General features: G+C 37.5%; 1 protein-coding gene across 2 annotated transcripts in view; it reads left to right on the forward strand.

Annotated features, from left to right (window-relative positions):
* The window catches only part of kdr (kinase insert domain receptor (a type III receptor tyrosine kinase)), a 78,859-nt gene extending 60,821 nt beyond the window's left edge, over nucleotides 1–18,038 (forward strand). For both annotated transcript variants that reach the window (XM_069924649.1, XM_069924650.1), the window contains exons 23-30: nucleotides 1,005–1,127; nucleotides 3,545–3,656; nucleotides 3,773–3,872; nucleotides 4,808–4,913; nucleotides 6,947–7,092; nucleotides 9,815–9,908; nucleotides 13,039–13,124; nucleotides 15,596–18,038. In XM_069924649.1, the coding sequence (XP_069780750.1) occupies nucleotides 1,005–1,127; nucleotides 3,545–3,656; nucleotides 3,773–3,872; nucleotides 4,808–4,913; nucleotides 6,947–7,092; nucleotides 9,815–9,908; nucleotides 13,039–13,124; nucleotides 15,596–15,782 (954 nt within the window). In that variant the 3' untranslated portion in view covers nucleotides 15,783–18,038. The remainder of the gene's footprint in view (nucleotides 1–1,004; nucleotides 1,128–3,544; nucleotides 3,657–3,772; nucleotides 3,873–4,807; nucleotides 4,914–6,946; nucleotides 7,093–9,814; nucleotides 9,909–13,038; nucleotides 13,125–15,595) is intronic.
* Nucleotides 18,039–18,429: the final 391 nt, after the last annotated feature.

The following is an 18,429-nucleotide window of genomic DNA, read 5'->3' on the forward strand; positions in this document are numbered from 1 at the left end:
GTCATGTGACCTCTCCATCTGGAACCTAGTCAGAGGTTGCGTCGGAAGTTGGACTCTGCCACCTATAAATGCATACATGACCAGTGGCCCCTTTAATCCCCTAGTGATTACCTGGGCTAGTCTCTCCATCTTACAGCACTTTAAAAACCCACCATGTGCAGTAGCTCTTCGGCCCTGAAACAAACCTTGCTGTGGACAATGCTGGAGGAGTTGTTGGTAAGGTGCACACTATATAGGCATTGGGTCTGTTGTGCATTAGTGTTGTCGATTGCATTCGAGCCATGTCCATGTAAGACAAGGAATGGTGGGTAGCATATTGTAGTCCTTGGTTGTGATAATCCTGTATAAACAATTGCTGGTATTGGTAGAGTTAAGTCCAATGTGACTGGGTTGTACTGTGCTTGTAAGAGTAAAGCAGTTGCTAGCATCAGTAGTGTTAAGTCCGACGTGACTGATTATACAGTGTTGTGTGATTGAGAATACTTGCGGATGATATTCCTGTTGTGATCCTCTTACATGAGTTTCAATGTAGATTATTTCTGTATTCAGCCTGAGTTCAGACCCATTAGTCTTTGAGCCCACCCAACTTTTCCCTTCCTACACAACAATGAGGAATACAGATGGAGAAAGAATTAAGGTGATCTGCAGATTTACTATCACCCACTGCACAAAATCATCCCATTCTACCTATTGTCAGGTCATTTGGGTTCAAGATTCAAGATTGTTTTATTACCATTTAATAAAACGGGTATATAATTGCACAAAATTGCATTTCAGTTTCCAATTAAAGTCACTTCCACGATGATCCTGTGGATATGTTCCCATTCCCACATAAAAAGATCGCAAGGTGCTGCCAGTTGTAAAGATGCGACATCCTCCATGCTGCCTCTTGAGAGGAAGATGTAGAATTATTTTCATAAAAACACAAAGAAAATTACTGGAGGATTTTATTACAATCACAGCATCTGCAGACTTTCATATTTTACCCAATTTTCTGTTTTCAGTGTATCCATAGAGATCTGGCTGCACGTAATGTACTCTTGTCAGAAAACAATGTGGTGAAGATATGTGACTTTGGTTTGGCACGAGATGTTTACAAGGACCCAGATTATGTTAGGAAAGGAGATGTAAGTATATTAACATGCAATTGCTTTAAGCTACTACTCAGTAAAAATGGCCACATATTTCAAAATGAAAATGGTGATTGAGCTTGTTGAAATGAATCATTGATACATGATAAAGCCAGCTTGAGTTCAATTCCACTGAAATAAATGGAGGAAAATCAAATCCACTGAAATAAATGGAGGAAAATCTATCATGGTAAATGATTCCTCAATTACCAATTGTGTGCTGAGAATTACTGCTCTCTGGCTCCATCCTATTGCCTCCTACTGCCCCTCCCTTCCCCAACCCTTCTCCTACTTCCTTTATATGCTTACTATCTTCCCTTCCCACCTGAGTCTAGAGAAATGGTCCTCACCCAAAATATTGATTTCCCATTTCTTGTGGATGCTGTCTGACCTGCTGGGTTTCTCTAGCTTCTCTTTATTTGCTTAAGATTTCTAGTATCTGCAGTTCTTGTATTTCACTACAATTTATCCCGCTGAGCACACTAAGACAATAAGCAGAAAAAAACCCCAATCTGTTAAAGGAACTTAGTAGGTGAAGTAGCATCATTTGGAGAAAAAGATTTGTGGGTGTTTCAGGTTGGAACTTGATAAAGGATTCAATCCTGAAGCATCAACAATTGTTTTCAATTTAGGCATTTTATTTTGTAATAACTTATATCTCCCAGAGATAAATTTATTTGATTCTTTCTTAGTAAGCAATAATTCTAAAATCGATTGCTTTAGGGTTGTGATTGATTATGTACCAAATCGAATTTTTACGTTTGGCTTTGGCTGTTTCTAAAAAATGTTTGGCTATTACATGGAAATTTGATCTACTTTTAGGAATGCAAAGATGGCATATTGAAATGAAATCCTGTATTCCTTTAGAAAAGATAATGTATAATTTGAGGGATAAATATCATTTTTTTGTAAAAGTATGGAGCCCATATTTAAAAACTCTTGGTACAGGTACATAATCCTTTATCTGGACATCTAAAATCCAGAAAGCTCCAAAAATCCGGCAAATGGGGAGAGAGACAACAGCGTGAGTCAGGCGGGCGAGGGAGAGAGACCAACAGTGTGAGTCAGGTGGGCGAGAGAGCGGCAGCACGAGTCAGGCGGTCAAGGGTGAGAGACCAGCAGTGTGAGTCGGGCGGGCAAGGGGGAGAGACTAGCAGCGCGAATCGGGCAGGCGAGGGCAAGAGACCAGCAGCGCAAGTCGGGCGGACGAGGGGGGAAGACTGGCAGCATGAGTCGAGTGGGCAAGGAGTGGGGGAGATGGCAGCGTGACTGGAAGGGGGTGGGGGTGGACACAGCAGCACACTTTGGGTGGGCTTAAATCAGGTTTCCGAAATTCAGAACGCACTGTCCTCCAAGGGTTCCGGATAAAGGAATGTGTACCTGTATTAAAATGTAGTCTCCCAATCTGCTCCGGTGGGAATCTCAGTTTCCACAGCTAAAAAGTTATGACTGTTTTTAGTGATGACCTCCTTCTTTCTTTCTTTGTAGGTGGGTAGGGGAGGAGGGAGGCTGTTAGTGGGTTGGATGAGGGAGGTTGGGGGTTCATTTAATTATATAATGTTTGTATCGATATATTATAACTAATGTCATATGATTTAAAATTGTAAATAAAATATTTTTAAAAAAGCAATTGTTTTTTGTTCCACTGATGCTGCTTTAACCCCCTGACTTACTCCCGCAGATTGTTTTATTTTTGCTCTCGACTCCAGGATCTATACTCTCCTGTGTCTGAAGACAGCAACCAGCACTGTCAAACCCAGGAGAATATTTAAAACAAACAAATCATTTGTAATGGTTTATGTACTTTCAATTCTAAATTTGGTACAGGGGAGCTTGTGAACTTACAATGTATCCTCCCTAGATAAGAGAAGTATCAGGTGTTGAGATTGATCTTGGAAGTTCTAATAAAGAGCTTCTAAATCACATAGGTCAATGAGAGAATAAATACCGGCACATTAAGAGTGAAGATGGTAGAATATGAGCAAACAGTGAGGAGATGGAGGGACTCAACAGGTCAGATAGCATTTATTTATTCATTTCTCTATATATGCCATGACCAACATATCTATTTCTAACTCTTGTGATGTGAAAGAATACATTCTTGTGTCACTCAATGAAATATTTAACTAAAAAATTTAATTGTAAATTAAGAAAGTTAAACAATACATGGAAGTACTGGAGGAACTCAGCTGGTCACACAGCATCCATGGAAAGCAACAGTCACCATTTTAGGCCTGAAGCCTAAATGATCAATGATCAATGATCAGGCAAATTTCCGAATAAGAAGATGGGATGGGAGGGTGTATGAGGACCACAGGCTTTCAGGTGACAGGCGAATGCAGGTGGGAGGGGGATTAAAGAAAGGGAAAAGAAAAGGAAGGAAGAGAAGAAATTAAGAACATTTTCTTTTCTAGGCACTTCTTCCTCTTAAATGGATGGCACCAGAGACCATCTTCGATAAAGTTTATACAACTCAGAGTGATGTCTGGTCTTTTGGAATTCTACTGTGGGAAATATTCTCATTGGGTGAGTGCCTTCAGCTACCTCGGTAAGAGGATTGTTTGGCAGTAAATGGGATAAAAGGATAAGTGAATCTCTCACACAAGTGAAATGACCTTTTCCTCTTTCTGATCGCTACCCAGGTGCCTCTCCATATCCTGGCGTTCAGATTGATGAAGAGTTTTGTCAGCAACTCAAGAAAGGAACTCGAATGCGATGTCCTCAATATGCAACTGCAGAAATGTAATTCTGTTTCCACGTCTGTTTTCTCCATAGAATCTCACTGTTAGAAATATAGCACTTTAAATGCATTTGTCAAAAATCCATTGAGTCAGCATTTCAGAAATGTCCATAGATAAGAATACTGCAAGGGTTGCTTATTTTCCCAAAGTGGCATTCTTTCCACAACATTCATGAAGACAGAAGGAAGTCAATTGTGTTGACTTTTCGATTCCAACCTTGCAGACTCTTCCTTTTTATATACACATGTAATTCCGTTTTGTAAGTTGTCACTGAATCAGTCTTCGCTATCATTCCAGACAAAGCCTTCCAGATTGCAACTATCTGCTATGTTAAAATAAATTCATACATTGTTCTATTAATGAAATATGTTAATATTGTGAAATTTTGTGGTACTTAATATCAATATTTAATTTTCAGCGTGTTGTTGTCCCAGTGAGGTGTTTTGGAGTCTCTCGCTTATTCAGACTAACAGTATGATCCTTCTCAAGAAATAATTGAAACCACTGAGTGTTTAAGAAAATCCTTGATAAGAACGATGTGGAACACTGAATACTAGTAGATGGCAATAAATGAATAGATATCAGACTTAATTAATGACATTTATATTGATTAAGTTTAAACCTGCACCATTACATAACTAGCCTGATACAAAATGTTCAATTTCATCCAAAAAGCTCGCATTCCCTCAGTTATAAATCGAATGATCAATTAAGGTTACATGAACCCACATTTTGTTATACAATAACAGAATGAGGTTGACACCTCATCAACTTCTATTCATTTTTTTTTAATTTTCTTAGCTTTTTTTTAAACATACACACATGTATCAATTTATGCACACGTAGCCAATACATATGAAATTAAAAGTCTTCTTCAAATTAATTACTTCAAGATATCTTTAATCTTTGAGCATGACAATTGTTTTATCTTGTCAGCTATCATACAATGTTGGATTGTTGGCACGGAGACTACAAAATGAGGCCACTCTTTTCTGAATTAGTAGAACACCTCGGGAACTTACTCCAAACAAATGCACATCAGGTAAGCTTGTCCATAATTAAAATACGCATTAATATAAGTACTTCCAATCTATTTTCTTTTGTTACGATGGAGCAACTGATTACTCAAATGCAATAAATTTCGTAAAATCTGGACTGCTCAATGATTTTCAGATTTTCTGAATTCATGGGCAGTACATCTCTGGTGCTTCTTCAATGCTCCCACAAATGGACAAAATATGCGCGCAATGCATGCACGCATCCACACAAAAGCTGAACATCTTCAACAAGTCTGGATTATCAGATGGTCTGGATTTCAGATGAGAGTTTTCGAGAAGTCTGGATTCTTGGCTGGTCTTGATTTCTGGCATCCAGATTTTCAGACTTTTACTGTAATATAATTACACATAATATTTCCAATTATATCATCAATAGGATCTGGCAGTAAACTAATCACAGGGACATACCTCTAAGCACATAGAGTTTTGCAAAAGATAACCTTCACAATTGAAAGATTATTGATGGTTGTGAACTGGGCACTGAAAGAGGCTACTTCCATGAATGGTTTCCCACTTATCCCCTATGACATTGCCATAAAGCCTCTGAAAGCTCTAATCAAGTAATCTATTCTCTGGTTTTTGGTAAAGTTGTGCCATATATGTTATGAAATGAGGAGAAGTAACAACTTCTAAAAATCTTGATTAAATTAATATAAACAAAATTGAAAATCCAAAATACTGCAGGTGCTGAAAATCTGAAATAAAAAAATGCTGGACTACTCGGCATGCTTCTCAATCAACATCTATGTAAAGAGACACAGAATTAACATTTCAAGTTTGAGACCTTTTATCAAAACCAGGAAGGAGGAAGAATTTTTTTCAGCTTAAAATGTTTTAAGATAATGACTAGATGTCAAGCCGTTATACAGGCACTGACCCACCACTAACCCATTAGTTGCATCCCCCATATGTGCATTTTGGCAGTCCCCAGCAGTCCTGCTGTACACCCCACTGACCATCAGATCAAACTTTGAGCAGAGCTGCCAGGTGTTATTAAGGAGGACCAGAAATGCCTTTGTCTTGTTTAAGTCTGATGTTCACTGCTTTGTTCAGTTTTTTTTTAAAGTGGTTTTGTAGAACAGAATGGCTGATTCATTGATTTCAATGGGTTGTTAACCAAAAACATTGCTAACTTTGTGATCCAAATTAAACTCACTTAATTAACTGCATTAGTTCTTTGATGTGAGATTTGAATTTTGTCATTTGATCATCTCCAAGACTTTGAACTTCTTAGACTGTATTACCATCCCAGTTCTAAATAAGACAGTGTGAAACTGTGATATGTTTCTTTGTCCCTTTTCACTTATCATTTAAAATTTACAAAATTCAAAATTCGGTGAGATTCCAATTTAAAACAAGTAAAGGAGCTATACATCAAGTGAGAATATTTTTTTGTCCCCTTCCCCCCCCCACCCTCACCCAGCTCCCCCGCCCCCACCCATTCACATCCACCCTCATTTTTTGGTTTAATCCCCTTCTCTCCTCACCCACCCCTTCCCTTCAACTTTGGTTCCATCAGGTCTCCCTTTGTGCCGCCATTGTCCCCTTCTTATTGAATTCCAGCCTTTGTCTTCTAAACACTCACTCCACCTGCATGATTCTACTTTCTCCACCTCATCCCTTTGCTTTTCTTGACTCTCCCTCTCTTTGACGAGCATTTGCCAATCTACTACTTCTGTCTGTAATGCTTCACTTATCCCTCTTCACCAATCCCAATGGACCCCTCCCACACTGTCATCTTTACACTAGTTCTCTTCTGTACATTGTTCTGGCCTGAAAGAATGACCATTCTTTTGCTCCCATGGACCCTGGTCAACCCATTGAGTTCCTCCAGTTTATGTTCAGATTCCAGCATCTGCAATCTCCTGTGCATCTCTAGAATGCAATTTGTTCAAGTTTGTATCCAGATGTTTTAGCTTTGTACCCAGATGCCTGATGAATAGGACCATATCAAATTGTCATTTGTCCCCGCAGGGAAGATGATGTAATAAATGTATAAATATTATTTTTTTTTTAGGATGGCAAGGATTATATTCCACTCAATATGTCATTGACTATGGATGATGATTCTGGGCTTTCTCCGCCAAATTCTCCCACTTCCTGTGTGGAGGAAAAGGAAGGATGTGATCCAAAATTCCATTGCGACAATACAGCTGGAATACGGTAATTAATTTACTGTACATCCTTCTATTCCTCAAGCTAAGAGTAGGAAATAAGAGACAAATGAAGAGAGCGGAATAAGAGGAAATATCACTCAGCTGTTTTATGTGGTCTTTCAGTTTTAATTGAAGATGAGATTTAAAACTTGTGACATTGAATGGATAAATTACTGAAAAATTCCAACAGTGGATATAATTCAAACTATTGAAAGTATCAGAGGTAAAATTATATACCACATGACAACATAGTTACTATATTTGATGATAAATAATAAAATCAATGTTGGGTATAGCTAATAAAACAGGTTTAGAATGAATAATAATAATAACTTAAAATTAATAATTTTGGAACCATGAGATGACTAGTCAAACTAGCATAGATAATATTTGGTGCATTTACCTTAAAATATCTGGTCATGAAAATCTTCAGCCTTTCACCAGTTACAGGGACACAGAACTGTTTCAGCTCCTGAACTGGCAGAGGATTCAAAGTGGAGATGTTTATTTTGGATGCAACTTATGGGTGCCTTTGATGCTTTGGGTGACACTCAATGAACAGCATAAACTGGATCCACCCATTGAGGGTGGGGGTGGGGGAAATAATGAAGTCTTCCTGTACAAGTAGAGTTCCACTAGTTTTCCATCTCTGATGGATCTTATTTTCTTTTTAAAATATTTTTATTTATTTTATACATTTAAAAAAACCCAAGGCAGTACATAGTTCATATGGAATGCAAAATGTAAGTAAGAAATTACACAAATCAACAAATTACATTGAATCTCTAATAACATAACAAAATTAATTATAATATACAAAAAACAAAAAAAATCAAAAGATAAAAGACAAAAACAAAAATCAAAAATCATGTTAATCAAAGCCCCATTCCTCCTAACAATGTTGCAGAAAGAAACAGCAATAAACTTCACTCCTAAAATTGAAATGATAAAAGCCAACAAAACTCAGATTGTAATTATATCTAAAGATTGTGATAATAATTCAAAAATGGTTCCCACTATGGTTGGAATCTTCTGCTAGAATTATTAATTGAATATTGAATCTTTTCTAAACAATAATATCTTTCAGCCACTCAGCATGAGTAGGTAGGGTAGTGCCCTTCCACCTGAGTAGTACAGCATATCTGGCCAAAAGTAAAAGACAAGATGCAACATTTATTCGGAGTCAATAAAACATCATCTTCTCCCGTTTTGCCAAAAAGAGCTACCAAATAATTCCGTTCCAACTTTATATCAAAGGTTAAAAATATAAAGTTTGGAAAAAGCTCTTCCAGTACTTTTCAAGACTAGGACAGGACCAAAACATGTGAATTAAAGAGGCCTCATCTCTCTTGTATTTATCACAGCACAAATTTACCTCTGAATAGATACAAGATCATTTGGCTTTGGAAATATGGGCTCTGTAACCAACTTTAAGTTGTAATAAACTATGGCGGGCACATAACAACGTAGTATTGACTAACCTCAAAATTGAATCCCAGATCTCTTCCAATATGAACAAATTTAAATCCTGTTCTCAAGAATTTTTAATTTTAAGTATCGGGGCATGCCTTATGTCAGCCATTTCATAAAGGATGAATAAGGGATATTAAACCTTTACATGAAGGTTGTAAACTAAAAAAAATGTATCTACGACATTCACATCTGATACCCTAGGAAAACCAAATATTTGAGATTGAAGAAAATGCCTGGCTTGCAAATATCTAAAAAAATGAGTATGGATCCTACTTTCAACAGTGAGCCAATCAGCAGGCCAGGGTCAACATCCCTCTCTGGTATTCCATGCTATGGATGCTGGGCCTAAAACTAAGTAAGTTTATACCTGAGGAATTCCTGCTGGACTTACATGGACAATGCGAGGGGTTTTATCAATATTATGAGGAGGTAGTCAGTTAAATGCATGCTGTATTCACTCATTCCATGAAATGCCAGTCCCAGAATTGTGATGTGCACTGTACATATGGCAAAGATTAATTTGATTCAAACAGGTTTTGACACAGTTCTATTGAATGCTGCAATAAATAGATTCTACAGGTAAGGATAAGTTATTCTGTTACATGTAACTATTATCTACATACATTTGTGAAATCGTACTGGAAAAGACATCCCTGAAAAAAAGGAGAAATACTGAAAAAAGGGAATACAGATTTAGTAGCTATTCCTTGAAAAATTAACCATCCTAAAAAACAAAGTGGCTGAGGGAATTTTTTTCTGTTTTATCCAACTCACATTGTAAAAAGAGGACAAGTATTCAACAAAGATTTCTCCAAAAAAATTAAATAAAAGTTTTGCATGTTGGTCATTATAAGTAACTTTCCTTTTGGTTTGATTTCTTCTATGAGTATTCCACTCATTACTAATATCCATAACTATGCAAATATATTGGTGAAATTTACTCAATTCATTGCTGATTTGATGGATCATTGTTTGCATGGATGCCAAATGTTATCAGGACAGAATCTTGGGATGTTTGAAGCCCTTTAGTTTGAAAATTGGAAGTAGTAAAAAACGAAATCTCAACTGAGAGCCAAATCTTGTTGTTCAACTGGATTCCAAATCATAGCTTTCATGAACAAAATTATGACACAACATTGCCTACACTTCAAAGACATTCCTAAATACAATCTCATTTGATCATATTTATTCTTTCTTGCTCTTCTGAGAATGTTATACAATGCTGCATAACATTCCTGTTTTTTTTTTCTCTCTAGATACCTTAATGGCAGTATGAAATACAGCAGGCCAGAAAGTGTGAAGACATTTGATGAAGAACCAGTTAAAAAAGCAACTCTCATTGTGCAAGAGGTCAGTATAGATGAAGAAATACTTTCCCATGGAGAATGCAGAGTCAGGCAAAATTGAGGGAACTGCCAGCAATTTCACATGTGAATATAGGGAATTCCCTGCAGAGAAGCGAGGAAGTTTAGGACTCCCATGAATCATTGTGCAAATGTGGATATCCCAGCATTCCTCATGGGGACCAACATCAAGCATGTGACTTACAAGGGAAAATTTGCTCAGCCACCTACCCTTGTTCATGTTACAAGACGAATTTCATCATTAACTTTAATGAAGGGGATAGCCTACAAGGGATTAAGACCCACCATTTTTATGTTTTCTTAAATATTTTGGCTACTTTGTAACACTTTTTAACATTTTTAAAAATGTCATAATTTGATTAATTTGATTTTATTTTCTGTAAGTTTATGATTATCAGAAATATTGAGAAATATTTGAAGTATTTTGAGAGCTTTAAGAAGTACCTCAGCTGGGTATCTTGGCTTTCACCAATTGTTTCTGTGGCCTTGTGAGCAGGGTTTGACATGTCTTACCCAATGTGACAGAGGCCCCTGTTGCTTAGGGTAATCTGAATTCAATTTACAGATCAGTCACAAACTGTAGCTGCAAATTCCAGGCCATAATTGTTTTAATTGTCTGAATTAAAAAGCAAGACAGAATTCATGCAGAGCTAAACAGACATTTTGAATTGGAATTTTGAACAGTGAAATGGGAGACATTTTCAAAATTAATTTGCTTGAGCAAAAGCGCTCCAAGAGTTCAATGAGAACAAGTTGCATTAAGCAGAGTGGCATGCATGTGGGTGCGAAACAGACTAAAACACAAAAGTCTGCAGATGCTGTGATTGAAGTAAAAACTCATAAATGCTGGAGGAACTCAGCAGGTCTCACAGCATCAGTAGAAGGTAAAGGTATATGATCTTTAAGACCTGAGCCCTTCTTCAAGGTATGAGAAAAAGAAATGACAGAGGAAGGAGTGCAAAACAACAGACAAAAGGTTAGAATTGTATATGGAGAAGAGGCCAGAAAAAAGGAAATATGAGAATTGATAGGGGAAGGGAATGAGGGCTGGTTCTGTGAATGAAGAGCTGGGTTAAAGGAGACCGAGGGAAAAGTGAAGAGAGAGAGCAAGAGAGAGAGAGAGCAAAATCAAAGAAGACATGGGAAGGTTGTCTCACAGAAACCAGAAAGTCAATGTTAATGCCATCCCACTGGAGGGTGCACAGTTGGGATATCTCCTGCAGTCACAGGCATAGGGCAATTGGTGGGGAGGAGGAAGTTATGAGGGAGTCATGGAGGGAGCTGTCCCTACAGAATGTGGAGAGGGGAGGAGAAGGGAATACGTATCACATAGTAGGTGGTGGTAATGGTGGAGGAGGATATGTTGGATGGAGAGGCTAGTGAGGTGGTATGAAAATCATGACTTGTTGCATGTTGGGACAGAGGGGACCTGGGTAGATGTGTGAGTAATGGAGAATATGTGGACTGAGATTATGGTAGTCGAGGGGAAGCCACATTGTTGGAAGAAGGAGGGCATCTCTAATGATCTGGCATGGAAGACCTTGTTCTGGGAATAGATGTGACTGAGACAGAGGATCTGAGAGAAAGGAATGGAATCCTTTCAGGGGATAGGGTGTGAAGTGGTGCAGTTGAGGTAATGTGGGAGTTGGTGGATTTGTAGATGATGTCTGTTAAGAGTTTGTCTCCCAAGATGGAGACAGTGAGATTGAGAAAAGAGTTACTACATGTGTATCAAGTGAATTTGAGGTCAGGGTGTAAGATGGCAGCAAAGTAGATGAAGCATTTCATGGGTGCATGAGGCAGTACAAAAGTAGTCATCAATGTAGTGGAGGAAGAATTAAGGGGCCTTGCCTGGGTAGGTTTGTAGCATGAATTGCTCTGCATAGCCCACAAAAAGGCAGGCATAGCTGGGGCCCCATGTTACCCCTTTGACTTGGAGAAAGTGGGATGAATCAAAAGAGAAATTATTGAGGTGAGGATATGTTCTTCCAGCCAGAGGAGTGTGGTGGTGGAGAGGGCCTGGTCGGGTTTATTGTCGAGAAAGAAACTAAGGGTTTTATGGCCTTCGGTATGGGGAATGGACATATATAGTAATTGGATGTCCATGGTAAAGATGAGGCAGTTGAGTTCTGGGAACTGGGAGTTGTTGGAGTGATGGATGGCAATGTGATGTGTCCCAGATGTAGATGTGAATGGACTAGACCAGAGGGAACAGAGTCAAAGTAAGCGAATACCAGTTCAATGGGGCAGGGGCGCACAAATATGATCGGAGTGCCAGGACAATTGGATTTGTGGTTCTTGGGTAGGTGGAAGAAATGGCTAGTGTGGGGTTAAGAAATAATGAGGTTGGAGGCCATGCTAGAGAGATAGCCCAAAAGGATGAGTTCAGAGATAGTGCACGATACAGTGGTTTAATGATTTTTGGTGGGGTCCTTTTGAAGGGGTAAATACGAGGAGTTGTCTGGCAGTTGTCATCTGGTTTCAGCCAGATAGAGGTCAGTACACCAGATCACAGCAATGCCACCCTTATCTGTGGGTTTGATAGTGATGTTGGGATTAGTGTGGAGAGAGTGGATGGCCAGGCATTCCAAGGGGATGAGTTTGGAATGAGTCAAGGGAGATGTCTTGGTGGCAGTTGAAAATATAAAGGTCCAAAGCAGGCAGAAAAAAAGAATGAGGTGTCGGGCAGGAGGTTTGTAGTGGGGGGTTAGAGAATCCTGGTTGTAGAAGTGGGCGTGGAGACACTTTCTCTCTCTCTCTCTCTTCATTTCTCTTTTCCCTCTATCTCCTTTCACAAAGCTAAAATCAATTTTCAGCTTTCCTCTCATCATATCCAAATAACATATTTTGTCTGTTGGTCTCTACTCTTCTCCCTCCCATTCTTCTCCCTTTCTTTGCCCAGCCTATAATTCAGATGCTTGTGTTTATTCACTCATACCTTGAGGAAGGGGCTCAGGCCTGAAATGCCGGCAATACATCTTTACCTGCTATGGATACTGCGAGACTATCTGAGTTTGACCAAGATTTCTGTGTTTCGACTTTTAGCAGCTCATTCTTTGCTCAAGAACTTCAGAAGAATGTGTTACTTTTCTTCACCGAGTTCTTTCCTTTATTAGGATAACCAAACTGACAGTGGTGTGATACTTGCATCAGAAGAACTTAAGACATTGGATTCCAGACAAAGTCAGTCATTGGCATTTAGGTAAGTTCAAGATTACCTAAGGCAATTCTAACATGTGATCTTTAGGAAGGGAGAAGATACTTTGAGGAACAGTTGATAATTTTTGCCACTGGAATTGTGCACTTGAAATTGATAGTTTTAATTTGCATACAGACTACACACATTGAAGTCCTAAATGGCTCTTCATTTCATCATGCTCTTTCTCATGGATACTAATAATGACTCTGGTTTGAGCTTTTACATGCCCGATTTATTTTTAGTTGCAACTGGTGATATAGTTTTCTAGATCAAGGTAAAGTGGGATAATTTTCACTTCCACTGCTTGAGTATCAAAGTGAGGAGCAGGTATTCCATGATTATGGATCCCTTAATATAATTTTAAAAATCGTCAGTTCTGTTCATTTCTATCCCTAATATTTTTCATAAGGGAACTATCAGGTGAAAACAAATCAACAGTGCAGATAACTTTTAGTATGTGCATCTACTGCTATGACTGACTAACCCTAGCCTCAAATGAACTATTCAGACTAAATGCAGGTATCTTCTGACACTGAAAATAATTCATGAAAACAAACTCTCCACCTTACATCAGTTTGGTTGAGCATGTGTTTTTGTACAAACAGGATTCTAAATGCTTCACATACTATGGGGGAAAAGTTTGTTACATACAATTCTATAGTCTCTGGTGTAACTCACCAATACCTCTCATAGATTTCAGGGAGGCATTGATAAATTTCAAAGGCTCTCTCACCTTTTCTATCATTGTAAAATTATTTGGGACACTTATAGCCCTGCATGAAGGTGTTCAGTAATTTCATACCTGGGGAATATTCCTTCATTAATTTTGTTTCTTTGAGTTTACGCAACAAACAGAATTTAAAATATAGTCTTGTTGCTACATAATAATCAAAGTTCAGATTTATTGTCAGGCATCACATACAACCCTGAGATTCTTTTTCCTGTGGGCCAGGCTGAATTTCTACTTAACAGCATACGCAAGTAAAGATAGATATACAAAAAAACACAAATGTAAACAAAGAAAGAAATGCACACAAACTCTGTATGTAGAAAATAAATATTCAGTTTAAAAAAAGATGTTATTTTTAAACAACTAATATAATTAATAATGGAGTTATGGCATTGGTTTCATATTCAGGAAATTGTTTTGTGTGCAGACAATAATCTTTAATGTCTGATATACCTCCCAAAGAATTGAAAAGGACAGGGTTTTGAATCAGTGTCACTTTTTGTTGGTTTGTAATAAATGGATCTTGAAGTTACAAATGAGAACAACAGTGACAATTTATAGCTGATAAATTAGATGTCAGAAGTTATAATTTATTTTATATTTCAGATATGTATCATAAAGGGATAACATTGTATGTGTCCCTTCCCATGACATATTGCATTCAATAGTCTCAATTATTGATTAAGTTTCGAGATTATATTTTTATCACCTCTCGTGGCATGTTTACTATTCAAGTTGCATTGCTCATAATTTTGAAGATTTTATTGATGTATATTGTTGAATCTATCCAATATTTTTTTGAACTTGTTCTTTTGGTGCAATTTAAATTTAAGTCTAAAATTGACAAAGGTGTCCTTTTTTTGCCCTTGTGAAAATGAATGGATGGCACATTTGGCTTAGTGGTTAGTGCAGCGCAAGCGATCTGGACCGGGGTTAAAATCTCACACTGCCTGTAAGGAGGTTCTCCCCGTGTCTGCATGGGTTTGCCCAGGGGGCTCCGGTTTCCTCCTACCATTTGAAACGTACAGGGAGTCTAGGTTAATGGGGGTAAATTGGGTGGCAGGGACATGTGGGCCGAAATGACCTGTTACTGTGCTGTATGTCTAAATTCTTTTTAAAAATTAATTTAAATTAAACAAATAAAAAAGTTCAGAAACCAGAGGTAGATGCTGGTGGATTGTAGAAGGACTCAAATGTCCTTTTGATTATCCAAATTGACCTATTTAGTTATTAAGCCACAGGAACGGTATCTTTGCAGCTACCCTTCCCAGGCAACACTGATTCAGTTTATCAAAGATGGTGCACCTTTATCTAAGCTCCTTTGGTAGCATACATTTGGCATGGCCACCAGGCTCTTTGGTTAAAAGGATATCACTAAAGGTCTGGCAGACATCTGATCACTAACACAATACACAAGAGGAACAACTTTAGGCAGTGGGAATTCAACTCCTCCCAGCTCAAGACAATTTCTGTGTGTTTGGCAGAGCAACTATCATCACGAATATGAATTTTATTAATTGTTGAATTAATTTAAAGATAACCACATTTAGGATCAGATATTCACCAAACCCATTTCTCGCATGGCTTCTATGACCAATGGAAAACATTTTAAATTCAATTCCGTGGTCTGCATTGAAAACCATTGAAAGTTGCCATTGTGACAATGAGCTTAATTGCAGTCTCATGAGATTTCTAAATGTTGTACAGGGTACATCAATATAAACAATGAATCTCTTACCAACAGTGCATTAATTCCAAGCAAGAGCAAAGAATCTGTGACGTCTGAAGTATCTAACCAGACAAGTGGCTACCATTCTGATGACACAGACACAACTCCTTACTCCAATGAAGAAGCACAAACAAAGGAAAATTACAGCAAATCACCTGCTGATTATAACCTTGTGAGTCGTTACACTGCACCACCTGTTTAAGAATTTAAACAGAACTCAGGGGCTGCCACCTTGTAACAAATTCACCCAAGCCACTAATTGTATAAAGTTACTACATATATTTTCAAAAAGTACAAACTTTTACTGTTCGAGCTAATAGAACTATTATTATATTAATACTGGATACCATTATATAGCTGAAGATCACCCTGGAATATTCACAGTCAACACCTTATCTGCTGTTCAGGTTACTGATAAACAATTTGTCAAGCTTGGACTGATTCCTGTCTTCCACACTTGTGACTTCAGCTGCGGTGGTCTTGATTGTCCAACACAAGTTCTGTCATGTGGCGAGAAAGGACAAAGCTGTCAGAACAGTTGCCTGGAAAAATAATGGCTTACATGATGTAGGTGGCCAACATTACTTCACATCAAGGGACTGTATCATGTTGCCTACTTCAAATACCTCCAGGCTGAGGAAATGCTGAATAAAATACTGCACAATTAAAATTACTTGGCAACTAACACTGGATTTCCAACACAGAACAAAACCATCTATATCTTATGTATATATTCCATATTGAAAAGGACACTTCATCGCTCTTAGATGGATATCTCTGCAGTTGGACATTTGAGTGTGTGCAGACAGTGTGAAAAAAGGATATATAGGCAGGCACCTATTTATAGCACCCGAATGATAAATGTCTGCAGATTCACAAATAAATGTAATATATTGAACACAGAGATAAAGAATGAATGAGCATTCTGTAAATGGTGTACAACTTTCACGGCCATGGTTGAAGGAATGCCGATTGAACGTTTTATCTGCTGGTACATACACTCTTTCCATTGAGCAACAATAAAACACTTCCAAACAAATGTATGCAAGCATCTAACTGGAAGTTTCTAAACATTGTATATAATATATAGATCAAGTGCCTTCTCTTTAGTATTTTTGAATGTGAATTTGTGAAGTTAGTTGTAGTTTATACAATCACATAAAAAAGACCTCAAAGTGATTAATGTATTATTTCATAAATGAAAGTGAAATACTTTATTGAAAAGTTTCATTGTTTAGAAGAGAATATTTGAGCTATTCATTTTAATTCTCTGATTCTGTTTTTTGTCTTCCAAAAATCAATTATTTCAAAAGACGTGATTATGGATTATTTAGCGTCATCACAAATAATGCTGTATATATAATCTACAAAGATTTTGTACTTTCTTTGATTTGTATCCAGTTTGTCAAGAATAATTTTATTAAAATCATCAATATTTTTGTCATGGAGAAATTTTACATAATTAAAGAAAACTTGCTTGCTGGCCAGGCCTTTAAATTTGGAGTACCAAGCAATTCAGATCACCAGCTGTGCCCCTCTTCCAGACAGCATGTTAGATAATGCATTTTCAGATGGAACACAGCGTTGTTTGCAAAAACCTAACTTCCTCATTTGTTATTTAGTCAGTTATTATTATAGCTGCCTTGACTTTCTTGTCATCAATTAACTTAGAATTTGGAATTCTTACATTTCCTTTACCCAAGGTTGTAAGACAATGGTTCTATTGTCAAACAGATGTGATAATGTAGGACGCATTGTTATAAAGTGACATGTACAGACACAATTAACTAATTAATGAGTGTTATCCATCAAATTCGTGTTGTAATGCAAATCCATTTAATTTCAATGAAGATTTCCCCCAAAATTGGATTAATTCCACTGTATTTGAAGAAAGCACCTTTAGCATCCTCAAATAAATTTATCATTAAGAGGGGTTACAGGGGCTTAAGTCATCAGTGGGCAGGACAGCCACTTATACACAGAACAGTATATACATGTCACCACATTAACCCCCTCTTTAAAAAACATGCCATGCATGCAAAATAAACCATCATTTATGCCTATCTATTGACATCTGACACTTAATTATTACATTCTTTCAGTTTTTCAGTCTAAATAATGAATCCCACATTCCACAGTTGGACACTGCACATTGATATCAGTGGAAAAGAAACACTGGCAAGTGCACAAGGGGCAGTTAATCCACTCTCTCCAATTTTCAGTATGCCATTAAAATTTCTGAGGTTAATTGCCATGTTTAATGCTTGTGTTTTCTGGTCCATGATAATTTGATGAGTTCATCTTGGAAAGATCAATGTTTTCAAAATAATTACAACTAAAATTTCCAAAATGAATGAATGTTGAATGTAAAAGAATCTATATCTGATCCATTTTAGAGTTCTTAGAAATGACCATGTATTACATCTTCACTTCATTTTTAATAAATGTTTTTCATGTATCTTTTTTATGGTTAGGGTCTCCTTTCTGGCTTTTGCATTTGTTTTTAAGTTACAGTTTATTTCCAGCAAAATATCTTGTACAGTGAGAAAAATTCTGCTGTGGACAGACCAACAGATTATCTCTACCATTCATACAACTATTTAAAGAGATAATTTACAGAGTATAGCATTATAATAAAAAGGAAGATTAATTAATAACAAGCAAAGGCAGCATGATAGTACTCTTGTGGGGTTCATGCAGGAGCCCGTTGGCTGCAAGAAAAATATTGTGTTTATGCCTTTTGGTGTGTGATTTCATACTTTTATGCCTTTTCCCTAATGGGAGGAGGGACAAGAGAGTGCATCTGGGATATGATGGATTCTTCAGTATGCTGCCTGCCTTTGCTTAGC

The sequence above is a fragment of the Narcine bancroftii genome, chromosome 3 (genome assembly GCF_036971445.1).
Source record: "Narcine bancroftii isolate sNarBan1 chromosome 3, sNarBan1.hap1, whole genome shotgun sequence".
Classification (NCBI taxonomy): Eukaryota; Metazoa; Chordata; class Chondrichthyes; order Torpediniformes; family Narcinidae; genus Narcine; species Narcine bancroftii.